Below are 20,337 nucleotides of genomic sequence, written 5' to 3'. Positions count from 1 at the left end.
CTGAAGCTACGATGCTGAAATTTTCTGACTTTTCCTAAAACTAAATTGGGCACATTCCCTGAAAATTTCAAGTTCATAACTTTACCAGGGGCGGCTCCAGAGCACTGGGAATTGGGGGGTCCTATTCGTGAAGCGAGTCATTTGGGCGAAGATCACGATGCTGCACTAGTTTTACGAACAGTGAATGAAAGGTATCATGTGATAACATATACAAAGTTATTGTGCATCCTCTTTTGACACGTTTTTGCTATAATAGGCGGATCCAGGCGTCCAAAAAGGGGGGTTATTTTTTACCTCCCAACATAGGTGCCCTGACACCGCCTATGCATGACCAATACAATTTTAGTCGTTCTCTCATAAGAAAATTGTAACATAACAAGACCATTGCCACCCTTTTTAGAAACAGTACCAACATAAACCTTATTTACTATACTTTTTGTGTACCCCCAATCTCAATGATCTGTATCCGCCTATGATTTTTGAAAATGCATATTTTTAGGATCCATGTGAATTCCTGGTTTATTCTCTATCGATCGGCAAAAATTGCGTTGAGATTGGTTCAGAAACCTGGCCGTGATAAACAGTCTAAAATGTATCTGCAATTTGCCCGTTTTTACCCCCCTCTACCCCCCTATTGACATTTTCTAATTTTATTTTTTTTTAGAAATGTAGATCTCGTTGAGCCAAATCGAATGCCGTTTGAATTTTGAAAATCGGCCGGTTAGATCTCGAGATATCAAGGGGGGGGGGGTCGTAAACAGCCCCCCCTGCCACTAATATGGGGTAGCCAGGAGCCTGCCACTAATAGGGTTAACCGGTTTTAACAACATTTTAGAAGGTGGGATAGTTCCTTTAATAAAGGATGAACAGCAAGATCATATTTGTTTTTTTTCGTAAATATTTTTTTAAATAAGTAATTTAAATCAAAATCTTTTTATAGTTACTGGTAAAAATTAGTATTGACATGAATTTGTAATTTATAGAACGCTTATTGTTAGTTCCGGCATGTCTCCGTCCCAAAACAGGTGTAGTCAAACACAGGACCTTGTATTCATCTTGTCTATAGATCCGTTTCTGCAACACGTCAGAACAATCGTCACATATAGCAGCAGTGAGCTCTTCCCTAACACAACAACTGAGCCACACTCGATCTGACGATTAGACCTTGACATGACCCATACTCGTTCGTCCTTGACACATTTCGACTGCAAGTAGCACATACTAGGCACATACTATCATAAGACTGAAAACGACCAATTCAATCGGTTAAACTTACTGACTGTGTGCACCTCATGCCGGACTAACTGGGGGGCTGATTCCCTCTGACACACGGTCGAAACAGTCTCTTCATATTATTCCTGCAGAAACAAAGTTATCAGTTTGGCACTCAAACACGGACAACCCTGAAACACCTTTGGCTTGGCTATTCACAGCCTTAAACAAAATAACATTCTCAAAATACTTTCTAGTTTCTAGGCCTTATCGCGGACCTTTAGCTCTACATACATGAAATGCGGCAAACAAATACAAATCCAGCGCAGAGTTCAAGTGCTGATATCAGACAGAGATCACGGTAAATCTGCTAGTTTCATATCACCATCAACAACGGGCATTTATCTGATTCAATCCACATAGAGTTATGCAAGATTTCACTTCCTAAACTCACTCATTAGCGCCAGGGAAATCAAACCATCCTCAGAAACAATCCTGAACAAGAATGTCGGCCGCACAAAACGGGCGTGGCAGGAACACGACAGTGCCCACCACTATCATACCGAAACTGCTGACACGTCACAATGTTTTAGGTTCTTAGATTCGAAAACGTGAAACACAAAACGCAGAATTATTTGTTTCGGAAAACGTTGTACAAAATATTGTTCATAGCATTCAAAGAAAACCGTGGAAATATTCATCAGAATGGTATTCGAGTATTTAAAGTACCTGCCACATTCGAGTACTTGTAAATACCCACGCGTAATCACACTCTGTCAATATAGATGTCGCGACGATCGAACGCCAAACTGCTGCTATAGCGTGACTATCGGCGCTTAACTAATATAGATGTCGCGACGATCGAACGCTAAACCGCTGCTATAGCGTGACTGCCGGCGCTAGACTGCTGCTATAGCTAGAGGGCAACTACACCCGCCCCCTTGAAGCCACCACGCAACACATGGCTTCAACCTTAGTCTACGACACGAACATGACGCACAGGAACATCTTCCATACAGAGTACACGATCTCGCCTACAGCTTGATCAGCTTAGTCACCGGTCGCTGAAGCGTGACGCCTCTGGTCTTAATCTCTACCGAGCGCACTAATCCGTCTGCTCCGACTCGTACTCGCTCCACTACTCCTAATGGCCACTGGCCTCGCGGCACAGCATCATCAACAACTAGAACCGCGTCTCCTACAACAAGGTTAGTCATTTTCCTTGTCACCCTATACGGTCGTTCCTGTAACAACGGTAAGTATTCTGCTCGCCACCGCTTCCAGAACAGATTCGCGAGATACCTCGCCTGCTTCCAACGTTTGACACTATCTGAGTCACTCTGGCCTACTACCCCGAACGGCATCACCACGCTGCCGGTACCAATCAGCAAATGGTTGGGAGTGAGTGGCTCGTGATCAACCGGATCTAAGGATACTGGGGTGAGTGGCCGACTGTTCAATATTGCCTCTACTTCACACAATAGAGTCAACAGAGTTTCTTCCGTGAACGTCTGCGAGTCCAGCAATGATCCCAGGATTCTTCGGATTGAGCGTATCTGTCGTTCCCAGACACCTCCGTGGTGGGACGCTGCGGCTGTGTTGAATTTCCATTCTACTCCTTGATTCAACAGCGTACGATGCAGCACATCTTCATTGGCTCGCAGTTTCTCCAACTCCTCTCGAAGCTCGCGACTGGCACCAACAAAATTTGTCCCCTTGTCTGATCTGAGCACCTTGACGTGACCTCTCCGTGCGACGAATCTACGTAAGGCGCACAGGAATGAATCTCCTGACAAATTTTCGGCGACCTCGATGTGGACGGCCCTCACCGCCAAACAAGTAAAAACGACTCCGTACCTCTTCACCTGCTTCCGTCCTTGTCGGACAAAAAACGGTCCGAAATAGTCGACTCCGGTTCGAGTGAATACAGGTTCTTCCGCTGTGACTCTGTCACTCGGCAGGTCCGCCATCTTCTGAGATTCTGGTGGGCGATGTCGTCGGCGGCATCCGAGGCAACGTCCAATCACTCGTCTGACGATCGAGTTCCCTTTCACGATCCAGAAACGTCTCCGTATCTCAGCTAACACATGTTGACGTCCAGAGTGTCCGACCTTCTCATGCACCTGTTGAACAGTTAGTTCGGCGAAATAGCAATCCGGGAGTACAATTGGGTGCTTCTGGTCCAGGGTGACATCAGCATTCTTCAAACGTCCGCCAACTCGGAGGATCCCATCACTCAGGAATGGATTCAGCTTACTGAGAGCTCCCTTCACTTCCTTCCCATTGCGGAGTGTCTCCAGCTCATCAGGGAAACTCTGCTCCTGTACCCACCTAACGACACAGTTCTCTGCTTCTTCGAGATCTATCAGCTGGAGTCGAGATGGACGCTCCGTTTCTCGACCCTGCGATTTTGTCGCTCTTTCCTGCAATCTCTTCTTCACCTTCAGCAGCCAAGCCACTGCCCTTAGAAGAGCCTGCTTCTTACTGTAATGACGAATGAGCACTTCGATTGGATCCTTCATCTTCTCTTCTGACACCTTCATTGCACAGACCTTCACCTTCTTCACTTCAGGGTCTTCTTCCGCTATCTTCACCTTGGTTGGAGGCATCATGGGCCACTGCTCCTCTGGAAGCCGAAGAAAAGCCGGTCCAGAAAGCCACCTCTCACTCTGAACACCTCGTGAACTGTCATCGGCCGGGTTTTCTTCACCTCTCACGAACCTCCAGTTCTCAGTCTTTGATCCATCGTGGATGATCGCCAACCTGTTGCTGACAAACGTGTGGAATCTAGTCGCAGTGTTCTGCACGTATGCGAGAACGGTAGTACTATCCGTCCAGAAGAAATGTTCTGTCTCCGAACCGAGCTCCATCGCGTCCTCTATCAGCAACCGAACACGTACCGCCGTCACTCCAGCCATCAACTCCAGACGAGGAATCGTTATTTTCTTCAGTGGAGCCAGATGTGATGTACCTTTCACGAAAGCGACATGGACATCTCCCTGCTGGTCAGTGAAGCGAGCATAGGTGACTGTACCATACGCCCACTCACTAGCGTCGCTGAAATGATGCATCTGGAGCGTCGCCATTCCACCGAATTCAGCTGGCTTCAGATGCCGTGGGACACACAGATCTTGAGTAGCATCCAGATGAGATAGCCATTTCATCCAGTCGCTGCGCTGTTGAGCTGGAATCTCCTTGTCCCAGATTTCTCTCGTCCTGCAGAGATCTTGTAGGATCTTCCTGCCACAGATTATCGTTGGCGAAACGAGACCGAGCGGGTCGTAAATAGAACTCACTGCTGAAAGGATGCCTCTGCGGGTCAACGGCTTCGCCCGCAGACTGGTCGCGTTGACAGATACCCTCAGCAGATCGTTCTCTGTATCCCAGACTACGCCCAGGGCGCGCTCTTCTGGTAGACTTTCACCGACTCCTGTACATGTCTGCATCACCTTTGACCTGTCGCCTGTCTGGATCGAGGACATAAACGCCGAGCTGTTGCTGGTGAACTTCTTGAGACTGAACCCACCTTTCTCCAGCAGCGTCTTCAGGTCGTGAGCCAACGAGATGGCCATGTCAGCGTCGTCAGTGCTCTTCAACACATCATCGACGTAGAAGTTGCTGTTTACAGTCTTCACTGCTTCAGGTGATACCTCTTCTGCGAAGTCCGTCGCCGTCTCTCTCAAGGCGTAGCACGCCACACTTGGCGAAGACTTCGCTCCGAAGATATGGACAGTCATCCGATACTCTACCACACCAGAGTCGGGGCGCCCGTCTCTCCACCACAGAAATCTGAGGAGATCGCGCTCAGACTCTGGCACCCGAACCTGGTTGAACATACTTTCCACGTCAGCCATGAAGGCGACTCGTTCCATCCTGAAGCGCATCAGGACATCGAGTAGCGAGTTCGTCATGTCGGGGCCTTGCAGTAAGCAGTCATTCAGACTGACACCGCCGTACTTCATAGCACAGTCATAGACGACGCGGATGCGGTTCTTTGACGCGTGGCGCACTCCATGGTGCGCCAAGTAGTTCACTCTGCCGTCGTCACGATGAATGTCTGCTACTGGTACGGGCTCAGCGTATCCCTTGTCGATCATTTCTTCCACAGAATCTCGGTACTGCTCAGCGAACTCAACATCGTTCTTCATTCGGCGACCTAGACTCGTCAGTCTTCTCTCTGCCAGGACACGGTTGTTCGGCAGTACGACGTCTTCATCCTTCAACGGAATGCTGAACTGGTAGTGTCCTCTGTCAACTTTCTTGGACGCCTCCATCACCGTGAGCCACTTCTTGTCCTCCTCAGACAGGCCTCTCTTCATTGAGTTGAGGTTCTCTTCGTATTCCCGATCATACATTCCTTGTATCATATCTTCGATGTCATTCACCGACGTTCTGTAGACCTTTGTTCCGCTGTCTGTGGCTGAGGAAGACGTCACCCCACTCAGGATCCAGCCGAACCTCGTGCGCACAGCATACGGGCTTCCGTTGCGACTGGGTATCACTTGCAGCGGCTCCATGCTGAGAAACGCGTTGGCGCCGAGGAGAAGTCCAACGCATGTGGCGTCTGCCTGCTCGAATTCTACTCCTGTGAGATGTTCCCACCTACTGACATCGAGCTGGTGGCTGGGGAACTCCTCTGGGTCCACCGGGATACGCTCCAATTCGAACAGCGGAGGCAGCCGGAGCGCGTGCCGCCCACGTAGGTCCGAAACCGTTACTCCCTCTACTACATGTGTTTCCACCTTCGTGCTTCTGTCGACTGTCGTCAGTGAAAGCTGTTTGCGTGGCATGTTGTCAATGTTGAGCTCTTTGATCAACGCTGAGGAGATGAAGGAATGTGTCGAGCCGCTATCGAGAAAAGCGTATGTTTGACACGTACTCGTACCAACACGAACAACAACAGGCACAACAGGGAGAACTGGCTTGCTAGCCTCAGACTCACCCGCTGTTTGACATGTTGTTACTCTGGCGGCGTCGGTAGGCCCCTCTCGTTGCTGCTGCTGGGTGTGATTCAGCTCATGTCCACGTCCATGCTGATGTTGGACAACATGTGATTGGTCATGCTGACGGCCCTGTTGTCCTTCTCGTGGCTGTTGTTCCTCCCTTTGATGCTGAGTGTCGTCTCGATCCGGGTGCTGTCCACTCTGTTGCTGATATTGCCGCACGTACTGTTCAGATCGTTCCCAGTGTAGTGAGGTTGGATGTCGCCTTCCACATGTCCTGCACGACGCTCTTCGCCTGCAGTCGCGACTTCGATGTCCTTGCTTCAGACAGCTCCAGCACAGAGCCTTCTCCCGGACGAAGTTTTGCTTCTGTTGACTCGTGACTGCGGAGAGACTCTCACACTCACACACATCATGACCTCGTCGGTTACAAAATACGCAGTGGCTCTCCTCGGGACGCGGCGTGACATGAGTCGCCGTTACCACTGCTCGACCAGAGCTCATCCGTGGACTCGTTCGTGTCACCGGTGTCCTACTCATGGGGTTCCCGCCAAACATGTCCCTACCGTATGTGGGGTTAGACGCAACTCTCGCTTCCTTTGTTACAAACGCGACCAAATCGTCAAAGTTCGCTTCTCGACCTCCAATCTCTTCGATGTCATCAACTTTGTGTCTCCATTTGTTGATCAGTAGCCCAGGGAGCTTCCCCACGATTGTTCTCAGTGTCCTGGGGTCGCGAAGAGTCTCGTGTGTGCCGCAACTACTCAGAGCGTTCCTGCACTTGGTGAGCAAGATACCAAAAGAATCAAGTCCTTGTACATCATCCGCTCGAATCTGACTGTGATTTTCTAGACGAGCGATGAACGCCGCTGATACAGTACTAGGCCGTCCGTATCTACTATCTAGCAACCGTCGGGCTTCGTCATAGCCCTCCTGAAGATACATACAAGCAGACACGATGTGGTGCGGCTTTGTACCAGGAACCATGTACTGTTCTAAGTAGTACAACTTCTCATCAGGGTCGTCTAACTTGGACGCGATCTTCAAGTCGAATGCTCGGATGAACTGGGGATATTCAGTGACGTCACCTTCAAATCTCGCTATCTCCACTGATGGAAGACGCATGAACCCGGCGAGAGCACGCTGAGCGCTCTCCCCTGACGAGTGTGAAACTGTGTGTGCGCCGGCCGAGCGGACGACTCGTTCGCCGACCTGGTGATTCACTGGACGCGAGGTAGTTTGATGGATGCTCTGTTCATCTATCGGTGGGAAGTGTGGAATAGCACCATGTTGAACGACATGTTGACCTGCTAATTGTGATGCCTGTGAACATGCAGCATACTGATCCGGGATAGCGTCTGAAAACCTGTGCTGGAACACCAAAGACTGTCCTACTGAAGTGAGTGGTTCCTGACTGGCGACCTGACCGAGAACTGGTCCTCTAGCGCTCACCGAAGTCGGAGCTCCTTGAGCTTCCACGAACTGTCTTCGCTCTTGCATCTGCGGCTGTAGTACTCCATGTGGAGGCTGGGTCGTCAGTACCTGCTGTTGTTGCTGACAGTGCACTCCGGACTGAGGTTGAGTGATGTTCGCCTCTGCTTGCACCTGTTGAGAGCGTTCAATCATTTTCACTTGTTCAGACAAGGCAACTTCTCGAGCTTTGGACACATCAAGGGCTTCATTTATCTCAAGCAGCTCCTTTTCTTCCTGCAATCTGGCTAACTCCCTGCTCAGCTTTTGCTTTTCTGTCATACGCTTGAGCTTGACCTCCAACTCAGCTCTGTTTGCTGCTTCTTTAGCTATCCTAGACCTGACCGAGGAGGTAGAGGAACGGGATGCTCTGGATACATTGGATGCACTATCCTGGGGATGCACAACCTGTTCGTGCGAAAGAACATCGCTTCTCACACCTAATTCAATTCCTATACTCTGACCATCAACATCAGTGACAGATCTACCACTATCAACAGCAGCAGGACAACCATCGGTTTTAACACCTGAATCCTTATCAGTCATGTTTGAGTTTACATTGGCTGCCACTACGACATGAGCACCATCAGATTGCTGTACACCTCTCACATCACGAGCATCAGGGTCAGCACCAGCATCAACAAGTTCATCCCCAACTGCAGCTTCTAGTCTCTCACATAGTTCAGCTTTAGTCCCCTTAGTGTTAAGACCCCGCCTCTCCAGCTCAGCCTTCAACTCACTGGACTTCAGTTTATGCATTCTCAGTTCTTAGATGGCACTCACTGCGTTTCATTGAGTAGTCTCGTGGCAGGTGCACTCACTGCAGTCGGATGAGCAGTCTCGTGGTAGATGCACTCACTGCAGTCGGGTGAGCAGTCTCGTGGTAGATGCACTCCAGTTGCAGTCGGATGAGCAGTCTTGTAGCAGACAGTCAAAACTGTTAGTTCCGGCATGTCTCCGTCCCAAAACAGGTGTAGTCAAACACAGGACCTTGTATTCATCTTGTCTATAGATCCGTTTCTGCAACACGTCAGAACAATCGTCACATATAGCAGCAGTGAGCTCTTCCCTAACACAACAACTGAGCCACACTCGATCTGACGATTAGACCTTGACATGACCCATACTCGTTCGTCCTTGACACATTTCGACTGCAAGTAGCACATACTAGGCACATACTATCATAAGACTGAAAACGACCAATTCAATCGGTTAAACTTACTGACTGTGTGCACCTCATGCCGGACTAACTGGGGGGCTGATTCCCTCTGACACACGGTCGAAACAGTCTCTTCATATTATTCCTGCAGAAACAAAGTTATCAGTTTGGCACTCAAACACGGACAACCCTGAAACACCTTTGGCTTGGCTATTCACAGCCTTAAACAAAATAACATTCTCAAAATACTTTCTAGTTTCTAGGCCTTATCGCGGACCTTTAGCTCTACATACATGAAATGCGGCAAACAAATACAAATCCAGCGCAGAGTTCAAGTGCTGATATCAGACAGAGATCACGGTAAATCTGCTAGTTTCATATCACCATCAACAACGGGCATTTATCTGATTCAATCCACATAGAGTTATGCAAGATTTCACTTCCTAAACTCACTCATTAGCGCCAGGGAAATCAAACCATCCTCAGAAACAATCCTGAACAAGAATGTCGGCCGCACAAAACGGGCGTGGCAGGAACACGACAGTGCCCACCACTATCATACCGAAACTGCTGACACGTCACAATGTTTTAGGTTCTTAGATTCGAAAACGTGAAACACAAAACGCAGAATTATTTGTTTCGGAAAACGTTGTACAAAATATTGTTCATAGCATTCAAAGAAAACCGTGGAAATATTCATCAGAATGGTATTCGAGTATTTAAAGTACCTGCCACATTCGAGTACTTGTAAATACCCACGCGTAATCACACTCTGTCAATATAGATGTCGCGACGATCGAACGCCAAACTGCTGCTATAGCGTGACTATCGGCGCTTAACTAATATAGATGTCGCGACGATCGAACGCTAAACCGCTGCTATAGCGTGACTGCCGGCGCTAGACTGCTGCTATAGCTAGAGGGCAACTACACTTATTAAATCACGGCAACTACACAAATGTGCCAATTTACTGAGGTGTGGACAATTCCAATTGTGGCTTTATGAAACGGCTTCATTTGCGCTCCGTATAGTTTGAAAGGGTGTGAATTACGGAAAGGTGTAAGTTACGGCAGAGCTTTATGAAACGAGGCTCTTGTGTCAAAATATGAACTTGGTAGTTGGTAGGCTCTTGAAGATGACAGTACATTGCTATAATTTGGAATATCAATGCTAAAAGAAGTGACGCAAACTTGACGAAAATTTGGGCTCGTTTTGTGCATTAGAATATAAGATATAGTCGTCTCCAAAGTTCGAAGCATGGCCACCCGGTACAATAGATTCCCGGCCTATGCACCATGAAACGTCACGCTGGATCACCTTTTCCAAACATATGCAAGGAACGAGATATGCCTTAACCCACTCCCCGCTGGGGGGGCAAAATCTGCCCTCCTCCCGTTTTTCGCCAAAAACTTCTAAACGCGTTACGCCAGCAACGTCAAACTTTCAGTACCTTATAATACATCAGTTCAACAAGTTTCTGGGAAATTTGAGCGAAATCCGTCGGAAACTTTTTGAAAAAATGACGTTTAAGTGACGTCACGTCACGCCATTTTCGCTTCAAAAACTGCAAAACTTCAAACACCGCAAACTTCTTCATTTAAAAAAGGAATAAAGACGTAAAAAAGGTTATTCGTCATTCTACTTTGTATATCAGATGGCTATCTCGTTTTTTTTTTTAGTTTTGGATTTTGGCCCAAAGTTGAAAAGCTGACTTTTTTTGGGAAATTTGATATAAAATCCAAAATTTTATGTTTATCGAAAAAACGGAATATATGTTAGAGAAGTGGTCTATGTGCAGTGTGCCCCTACATACCAAGTTGTAGAATAATCGGTTCAAAAATGTGGGAGTTATGCAAACTTTTATGACGTCACGACGCACAAAATATTCGAAAAATGATTTTTCTTTACTTCTAGCACTGATACGGAAAAAAATAGCACCATTCGATTCGCCGTGAAAAACTGCATCAGATTGCCACCTTTTTAGGCCTTTACAATCAACTTCAAAATTGGACCTCACTTGACCTGACGTTGACCTAGCCTCGACCTGAAATTCATCCAGAATCACTAATCAAGTGTGCCCATTGAATTCTATGAATAAAATAATCCATAAAACACGTGTCGCACATGCCCTCTTCTATATTTCGTATTTAGTGACCTGACCTGACCTTGACCTTGACCTTAACATGACATAGTATGCAACTTATCTTGTCTTGGTTGCCTAAGAACACGTTTTGGGCAATCAGTCTCAGTCCGTTCTTCGGCAACTGCGGTGCAGGGCCGATACTGTAGAAACTTACATTTTGTACCCTTGAACCTGACTTTGACCTGACCTCTGGCCTACTTAAGCAAAAAAAAAATCGGCTCTTAAGATCCGCCTTCTTCAGAGCTTTCGATTGCCGTTTTCCCCATCTTTCTATGACCATCAGCTCGGAAGTTAGACAGGGGGGAGCAGAATCTGCCCCCCCCCCCAGCAGGGCGCGTATGCGGTATGGCTGAATAGCCCAGCGAGGGTTAAGGTCAAGGCCATGACCTGACTGGTAGTGGTCATGCTGCATATCAGTCTACCCGTGTCTTTGAGCTTAACCCTTGTCTGTCGAGGGGGCGGGGGTGGGTGCCACCCCATAGTTTTTTTTTCGCGATAGCTCCGAACACGCCCGCGATAGAAAGCTGAAACTTGGCATACCTGGCCGTTGATTCAAGCTGCACCTTGTAACACTAACTGCATTTTCAGGTCAGGTCAGGTTACTGACCTATGACGTCATAAGTGAACCTCTGCGCTGTCCTCAGATGTCGCAACTTCGCAACGCCCTCAGTGCCAGAGGAACTTGTACAAGGAGGTGAAACTTACAGGATGTGGTAACCTCCAGAGGTCTCACAACCTGCATATCTCGGATTTTTTTTCATAAAGGCTGCATGAGGTCAGGTCGGTGACGTAACGTCACCATTATGGGTAAAAAAGGAAAACTGCTATTTTAGCGCCGGAAACGATCTCAAACCTTCCCAAGCACACGAAATCGTGATTTGTTGCACTCCTTGCAAGGTCCGATGCTTCACTTTTGCATTGTTGACCTTGCGTGACGTCATTTATGACGTGAATTGGGTCATAAAAAGTTTTTCGTCAATAACTTCCGATCCAATTGAGCTAGCGAGTCGGAAAAGTCACCATTGGACTCGGGAAGACCTGCCGAATCGAATGATATGTGACATGACTTCCTTTGACCAATTTCGTGACCTGTGGGGCGCTGACCTGGCTTTAAACCGAGTTTAACATCTGAACTTGACCTTACCCAAACAAAAAGTATGTCATTCGACGCGCATGAGCGAGGCGAACACGACGATGTCAAAATCACGGCTATGCGACCGTTTTTTGGAAAGTCATTTATGAAAAACTAAACCCGTGCCTTCGATCACTTGACCTGAACTCAGAGGTCACCGGTTGACATCAGACCTTAAAATTGGGTACCAGTCGCTGCGTCTCGTAACGGCGCACACGCCCGTTTTTCCGCGACGCTCTATCTCTATCAGGGGCGAAACGGCGAGGGGTCGTACCCCCCTCCCCTCGGCTGGGCGTATTAGAAAACAAACAAGTCCGGCGAGGCTAACATATGCAAGGGGTTTTCATCAAACTAGTTTAATCACTACGAGAAGTTATTGTCGAAAAACTGCTGGTTTCCTTCTTATGGATAGGGTTAGAGGCATGGGCATGGGAGGGGTAAAGTAGTGGTAGTGTAGGCATGAAGTAGTGTAGGAGTAGGTGTTGTGTAGGAGTAGGTAGGGGTAGTGTAGGAGTAGAGGTGGTGTAGGAGTAGTAGTTGTGTAGGAGTAGGGGTTGTGTGGGAGTAGGGGCAGTGTGGGATTTGGGGTTCTGTAGGAGTAGGGGTAGTTTAGGAGTAAGGGTAGTGTAGGAGTAGGTGTCGTGTAGGAGTAGGCGCAGTGCAGGGTTAGTGTAGAGGCAGAGTAGGGTTTAGTAGGGGTAAGATATGGGCTATGGTAGGGGTAGGGGTAGTGTAGAAGTAGGGTAGGGTAGGGTAGGATAGAGATAGTTTAGTGTGGGAGTAGGGTAAGGGTATGATTGAATTCACTAACCCGCTCATGACTGGGGGGAGGGCTCTACAGAGCCCCTCCCGTTTTTCGGCAATATCTTTTAAACCGTTTCACGGAGCAACACGAAACTTGCAGTACCCTCAGCGGCATCAATTTGACACCTTATATAAAAAAAAATAATTTTCTAGCTACCACAGTTTCGCTGGACATGACGTAAGAGTGACCTCATGTTGTTGTCGTTGTTTCTTCCCCACGCAGCGGTCGCTACGTAGCCTCTCGGCTCTGGAGGTGGAGGTACCTGGCGGCGGCCCCCAGGGCCGCCACCACGCCGCTGCCCCGGACCTCCTCCTCACTCGGGTGTATGTTGCCTAGATGTCGCAGGCGTAGTCGCATCAGTGCCGGACAGCGTAGCAGAATGTGTTCCGGCGTGTCTGCCTCCTCTTCGCCACAGCAGCGGCAGCCGGCCGCCCGGCACGTCAGCGAGTTGCACTGTGCGCAGTCCCGGCCGGGGTTCCTGCCGATCCGATGCAGGTACTGCGCAGATTCCGACCAGTGACCAGCGCGCAGTTGGTGCACATCAACCGCCACCTCCCGTGGAGTAGTGCTGGGCAGCGGTACGGGTAGGTGGCAGTCCATCAGCCGCCTATACCAGCCGTCCGGCCAGTTGTTGATCGCCTCCTTTCTGGCCATCCGGGACGCCGCACGGTACACTGTGCGGACGTCAACCGGGACTCCCTGCTGTGGGAGGGCGGCGCCGGCGGCTTCCTTGGCGATAGCGTCCACCCGTTCATTTCCCTCCATCTCACAGTGGGACGGCACCCATTGGAGGTGGACTCTTCGGTCCCCATCAGCCACCAGTGCCGCCATGTGTTCCCAGATGGCGGCACCTAGCCCGCGCCCTGGTGGGGTCTGTTTATAACGCGACCTGGTGGGGGGGGGGGGGGCTATTTTTTGCCCCCCCCCCCTCGTATCTCCGAAACTACTGGACGGATCCGAAAAATTCAAACGGCGTTCGAAGGGCCTGTCAAATTTGTCGAAGGAAACCAAATTTTATTGACCTCGGGGTCACCGATGACGTCACAGGTCAGGTCAAAGATGAAATGTTTCACCGTTCACGGGTCTTCTAGGGAATGCGCTATAACACCGAGGAAACGCATTTTGTCGGGAATCAGCGATAGGGCGTCAGTTGCCTAGTAGATATGTTGCTGTTAGAGGTCACTGGTCATACCAGGTCAGGTCACAGGTCAGGTCACCAAAGGTCACCAAGGGTCACCACATGAACCCAACTTTACTAAGGTTATGCGATGCATGTTTTATGGCCAGTTTTTCATTTCCAACTCAATGGTGTTGGTTATAATACCATCAGGTACGGTTTAGGTCACTTTCTGGTGGAGGTCAGGTCAAGGTCAGGTCAAAAAAGGTCAAATTTCAAAGTTGATATTTTTGCATAAAATGGGTATTGATTCGATGCAGCTCGTAACGGGGAGTCTAATGGTGGTCTTTGTTTTGCGCTATGAGGTCTAGAATTGCTGAAAATTGAGTTTGAAAATTTGACGTCATCAATTTTGAACAGTTTTTTCGCTATAACTTGGCCAAAAAAAGAGGTATCGATCTCAAATTTGGTATGTAGATAGAAGGCGGTAAGGACTATCACATATATTCCGTTTTTTTCGAAATTCAAAAAACTTTTTGGATTTTTTTGCTATTATATTCAAAAAATCTATTTTTTTTATTTTTGGGGGTCAAAATTCAAAAATTTCAAAAATCCGAGATAGCAGTTTTGTAGCCCTGTCCATTCTACAGCTTTTATGTTCGTATCATTTTTCTGTATTTGCAAAGCTATAGGCCTGACAGCTCTTCCCGCGAAACCCTTTTTTGGGTCGAAAACGGCAGAACATGACGTCACTCTGACGTCATTTCCGGCCAACCTATCATAGCCTTTGGAAAATTTTTTGGTCACAATGTGTAAAATTGATGTCCGGGAGGGTACTGAAAGTTTGGTGACGATCGGCGCAGTGGTTCTGGAGATATATCGAAAAGTCTGGAGGGGGGGGGCAAAAAATAGCCCCCCCCACCAGGTCGCGGGCTAGAGGGGACGTCTGGGCCGCTGGTCCACCTCTCAGCGGCTCAGGCCCGGGTGACCTACGCCCGGGTGGCCTACGCCCGGCTGACCTACGCCCGAATTGCCTACTCCATCGAATGTCTACGCCCGGGTGACCTACGCCCGGCTGACCTACGCCCGAATCGCCTACTCCATCGAATGTCTACGCCCGGGTGACCTACGCCCGGCTGACCTACGCCCGAATCGCCTACTCCATCGAATGTCTACGCCCGGCTGACCTACGCCCGGCTAACCTACGCCCGAATCGCCTACTCCATCGAATGTCTACGCCCGGCTGACCTACGCCCGGCTGACCTACGCCCGAATCGCCTACTTCATCGAATGTCTACGCCCGGCTGACCTACGCCCGGCTGACCTACGCCCGAATCGCCTACTCCATCGAATGTCTACGCCCGGCTGACCTACGCCCGGCTGACCTACGCCCGAATCGCCTACTCCATCGAATGTCTACGCCCGGCTGACCTACGCCCGAATCGCCTACTCCATCGAATGTCTACTGCTCCCCTCCTGTCCGATTAACGAGTGAAGATTTCGCATACCAAAGTGACCCTTCCGGGGGAACCGGCACCCGCAGTCAGGTAACAATGGGAAGGGTCGGAGGGACCGACCGCCGCGCCGCATGGTGACAGGTGATTCCCGGGACGTCCGAGCGTCGCCTTTCAGACGCATCGCCGCCTTCCCCCCCCCCCCCCCCGCCGCGCCGTGCCGCGCCGCACAAAGCAGACGGACCCTGTCGCGGAGCGAACTACCCGACCAGGCTGTCATCATCGGCGGAGAGCCTGAACTGCTTTTTTAATCGTTGAGCTGATCAAGCTTGAGTAGCCATGCTTGCGTATTTCACGCTTCAGCCCTGCTGTGAGCCATGTTTTATGATTTCTCATTTCAGATCTTAACAATGATCTTAGGTAGGAAGAACCGTGAGAAACGCCCCTCCCCCTTAGCCCTCGCCGGTATAGGTGGGGGGGGGGGGGGGGGTCGAACAGCCCCCTCTCGGTTTTCGCAAATAACTCGCGTAAAAACCCGCTGATCGCGACGGAACTTTCATTACCCTCGCGTTCATCAATTTTACACCTACCCTAACAATTTCATGACCCTGACGCAAATGACCTTTGACCTGTGACCTACTTTTCGAGACCATGTTTGGCCGGAATCGCGATTCGGCGTATGTCGTCTCCTCTTAGCCGCGCGTTTGCACTCTTTTCGTGGTTTCAAGGGTTCAAACATGTGATATGGTATTGCTCCTATGCGTTAGGGTGGGTGTCAAGTTCACTTGAAGCTCAGGACAGGTCACTGACCTTAAATGAGCTCGGTTTACTTTTACATGTTTCTAGGCTAGTTTTTTTAGCTTAATTCGAATTTAGCAACCAAATGAGCATTTACGAAGTAGTTTTGGTGCCATTGTAACATGTTACGAAGCTGTCAGAGGCGGTTGACACCTACTACGAATACCTGGCAAAACCACTACTGGTTGACCTGAACTGACCTGACCCGACCTGGCCTAAAAGCATGAAGACATCATCTGTGATAAAAACTAACATGATATTCGTGATCAGAACCCCGAATAACCCCGTAGCAGCCACACTTTACGACCTAACTGGTCTCGATTTTCCCGACTTTTGGGCCATTGACCTGGCTTGGAAGGTCAACCAATGACCTAGGACCTTAAAATTGGGTATCATCGGCTTCCTCTTGTCACGGGAAACACGCTCGTTGTTTCGCGAAGCTCTAGCTCGATCAGGGGTGAGACGGCAAGGGGGTCCAACGGACTTCCCCCGCCCTTATACGTTTGCGGCTGTCAAAACACCAATACTGGCGAGGGGAAGTGTGTGAGTGTCACCGCTAGACTAGTTATTTGACCATATACTATTAGGTATTTATCTATATTTATTTATTTACGATCTCAAGCCTCCACGTGGTAGGTTTTAAAGCTTACGTCATTGCACAGTATGGCTTAAAAGTACCGCGCAAAGTAACAGTGGATCCATTAAGCCTGACCGAGGAAGGACTGCTAGTCACCGAAACAATGGATATCCTCGTCCATTCCCCAGGTCAATTGGTTCGGTGACTTTCAAATTATAGCAGGCCCTTCCTCGGTCAGGGTTGATGGATCCACCGTCACTTTGCGCGGTACTTTTAACCCTCGCCCTGGCAGGGCATTTGGCTCCTATGGCACCTAGAAACACCAAATTTGGTAGGTAGGTGGGCCCCTTGGAGTTCTCACGCCTGTGCAAATTTGGTTGCTCTAGGCCAATATTTAGGGAGTTTTTGGGGGGATATAAATGTAAAAATTTCGCTAAAATAGGTCAAATGTTTTTCGCTTATAACTTTTGATCTAAGATAGAGCAAAAAGAAAAGCAGACTGTACATCATTGGAGTGTTATGCATATGTTACAGGCAAAGTGAAAACTCGGGCATTTTGCAAAATGCCTAGGCAATTTGCAAAATGCCTGACCGGCTAGGCATTTTGCAAAATGCCCAGGCAATTTGCAAAATGCCTGACCGCCAGGCATTTTGCGAAATGCCTAGGCAGTTTGCAAACTGCCTGACCCACCAGGCATTTTGCGAACTGCCTAGGCAGTTTACAAAATGCCTGGCGGGTCAGGCATTTTGCAAAATGCCTGAGTTGTGATTGATTTATTTTACCGTTTTTGTTTACCACAGGCGTTGACCATGTCGCTCCCATGTGCCTGAGCCCCAAACACATTCAATATTTACGAATATACCCACGTCTTGCGCCACTTCCGTCGAGATGGAACTGGTGTAGATTGAGCCAACGTCTCCCTATAATTTTCGTATACGGAGTTGTAGCCGTTCGTGTGTAGGAATGCTGCGATGGGGCGCGGGGCATGGCACAGAGAAACATGGGCACGGAAAAACGCGGCGACCAGCCGAATATTGACCCGACATTCTTCGTTTCCCATGCTTATTTACATCACGGCAAGAGAGGGCCGCAGCGACACGGGGTTGCCAGCGATCGATAGAACAGAGACAAGCGTATCCAATAAACATTTTTGTTAATCACGTGTCACGTGGAAAGAAATGGTTTATATCTTGAGAAATCAGCCATTTTTGGTACATTTCAGGAAAAACTGCATTAAAAAAAAAACAATGGCAATGCATTGGAAATTGGAATGAGATGAGATACATTCCATAGACAACAAGAACATGTGACTTTTCCGCTTTTCCAGAAAAGCAAGTTTTTGGTCATCCACGACCCACGTGCACACCTTTGTAATAAAAAGACGTTTAGAAATTACAAGTTTTACATGCAACGGGCATGACGGGCATGTTCATCTTTACACAGTCACAATGCATTGATAATGTAGACGTGTGTCTCGCCAACCAAGCTACCATACATCGAAAGAACATTCTTTTCTGATCAATATCCACACAAAGTATTTCCAGCAGGGCTGCGGAGTCGGAGTCGGAGTCGGAGTTGGAGTCGGTCGGAGTCGACAGTTCTGCCCGGAGTCGGAGTCGCCAAAATCCTACCGACTCCGACTCCGGAGCCGGAGTTAACGCTGCCTGCATGGCTCAGCGTCATGTACCGCACCTGTTTAATTGACGATACTGCGCTCGAAATTAGATTTTGTCGAAAAAAGGTTATTTTGCTGTTTTGGACGAACGTTTACAGCGAAGGAAGCAGAAGACGGTGAATTCCTCAGAACCTGCTTTTTAATTCTGCATGTTATTTTTAATGCAAATTTGCAACGCAACCCCTTGGAAAGCACAAGAGATCGTTTCAGGCAAGATAAAAACATCTCCATTATGAACTTCAATATCATGATATGTATTTTAATAGAACCGTCCGGAGTCGGAGTTGGAGTCGGAGTCGGAGTCGTTTTTTGAAGCCGGAGTCGGAGTTGGAGTCGGAGTCACCCTAAAATCCATCGACTCCACAGCCCTGATTTCCAGAGCCATCAAGGCTCTGAGAAACATAACCGTGTTTAACCCGCGCCCTGCTGGGGGTCCTGGATTTCCACGCCCTGCTGGGGGGGGGGGGGTGTTTGAACACCCCCCCCTTGTAACTCGGCTCCTGGGCCACGTAGCGATACGCGGAAGGCGGCGTTCGAAAGAGCGTCAAAAACAATGACGAAATCACTTCGGTCAATTTTTTGGTCAGGTCAAAGGTCAGGTCACCAGAGGTCATTGAAGGCAAAATTTCGCCGATTTCCAGGTTGAATGTCAAAAATTTCCAAGAAGCCAACGCATAACTCGGGAACCAATAGAGCTACAGCGCCGCGGAAAAGCGCATTGGATAGCCCTATTAATGCCCTTTCTGAGTAATTCTCTCAGATTTGACCTAACGTCAACGGTTTTGCCTGCAGGGGGCAAAAACTGCAAAAATGGCCGATTTTTTCGAAAACAGTTTTTCTGCAATAACTTTTGACCCAAGACTTGTACGAGCTTTCTTTTACCGGCATCGTGTTTCTCTCGTCAAGACGCATCGAATGAACTATAACTTGACCTTGAAAGGTCAACTTGAAAATTTGACCTCAGGTCAAGGTCATGACCTGACCGGAAAGGGTCATGTTGCATATCAGTCGATCCGTATCGTCGAGCTGAACACATCTAAGGCGTTTTCATCGCTCTAGCATGCCTCTATCAAAAGTTATTTGCGAAAAACTGTTAGATACCATTCGTGACCTAAGATGACCTCAGGGCATAAACAAGGGTCACGGACACCATTTTCAAGTTCAGTGTGTCTAAACCACTTGTAATTCGGTGTTTGGGAGTGTTTATAATGTCTTTCATCCAAAAGAGGCGCATTTCATTTTTCTCCCATTGACTTATAATGGGGAGGTCGCAAAATTGACCTGACCTTAGGTCATCGATATCAAAATTCTGAGATATACATTTTGTACACGATATTGCTCTTAGCAATCGCTGAAAGTTTCAAAGCGATCGGTCACTCGGTGTAGCTATGACAGACATTGAAAGTTTTATGAGGTGAGGTCACTTCAAGTGACCTGGTGACCTGACCTTGAATGACCTTGGTCTGAAATTTTCACAACATGTGTAGAATTGATGTATGATAAGGTGAATCAAAAACGGCGGCGCTCCGCGCCGCCGTTTTTGAGATATTCGCGAAAAACCACAAAGGGGGGTGTTCAAACACCCCCCCCCCCCAGCAGGGCGCGGGTTAACGCGTGTGTTTACCGATAAAACCGCGCTGGGCGCCCGGTAGCCGGCGCAGCGGCCGGGCCGCACGCGCTGCCTGGGGCTCAGTGACATTGAACTCGGCAGCGCTACCCGGAGAATGTCTCACTGTGTGTCCTCCCACTTGGTGCGTATCGCTTGTGATTAACCCCTGTTGGCGGCACTTACAATGATGCTTACGCATCGTCGCTGGTGTGAGTTCGATGTCAGGCATTTTGCAAACTACC

The 20,337-nt window shown here is 48.8% G+C and overlaps 1 protein-coding gene across 4 annotated transcripts; it reads right to left on the bottom strand.

The window, feature by feature from the left end:
- Positions 1 to 1,030: 1,030 nt before the first annotated feature.
- LOC122388435 lies at positions 1,031 to 9,710 on the bottom strand. 4 transcript variants are annotated; one of them, XR_006257790.1, is made up of 4 exons: positions 9,238 to 9,710; positions 8,848 to 8,929; positions 8,409 to 8,645; positions 1,031 to 1,358 (listed from the first exon to the last, which is right to left on the bottom strand). XR_006257790.1 is itself a non-coding variant. In XM_043379503.1 (3 exons), exon 1 carries the CDS (start codon positions 6,711 to 6,713, stop codon positions 2,247 to 2,249), a length of 4,467 nt encoding a protein of 1,488 aa, XP_043235438.1. In that variant the 5' UTR covers positions 6,714 to 7,019; the 3' UTR covers positions 1,031 to 1,074; positions 1,277 to 1,358; positions 1,667 to 2,246. The 4 variants fall into 4 exon arrangements, 1 of the variants encoding a protein (XP_043235438.1); XR_006257791.1 differs by having other exon boundaries at positions 8,447 to 8,645; XR_006257792.1 differs by having other exon boundaries at positions 8,485 to 8,645.
- Positions 9,711 to 20,337: the final 10,627 nt, after the last annotated feature.

This window comes from Amphibalanus amphitrite, unplaced genomic scaffold (assembly GCF_019059575.1).
Source record: "Amphibalanus amphitrite isolate SeventyFive unplaced genomic scaffold, NRLGWU_Aamphi_draft 000322F_arrow, whole genome shotgun sequence".
NCBI classification, from domain to species: domain Eukaryota; kingdom Metazoa; phylum Arthropoda; class Thecostraca; order Balanomorpha; family Balanidae; genus Amphibalanus; species Amphibalanus amphitrite.
Note: the sequence above shows the minus strand (reverse complement) of the source record. Positions and strands in the feature narration are given on the sequence as shown.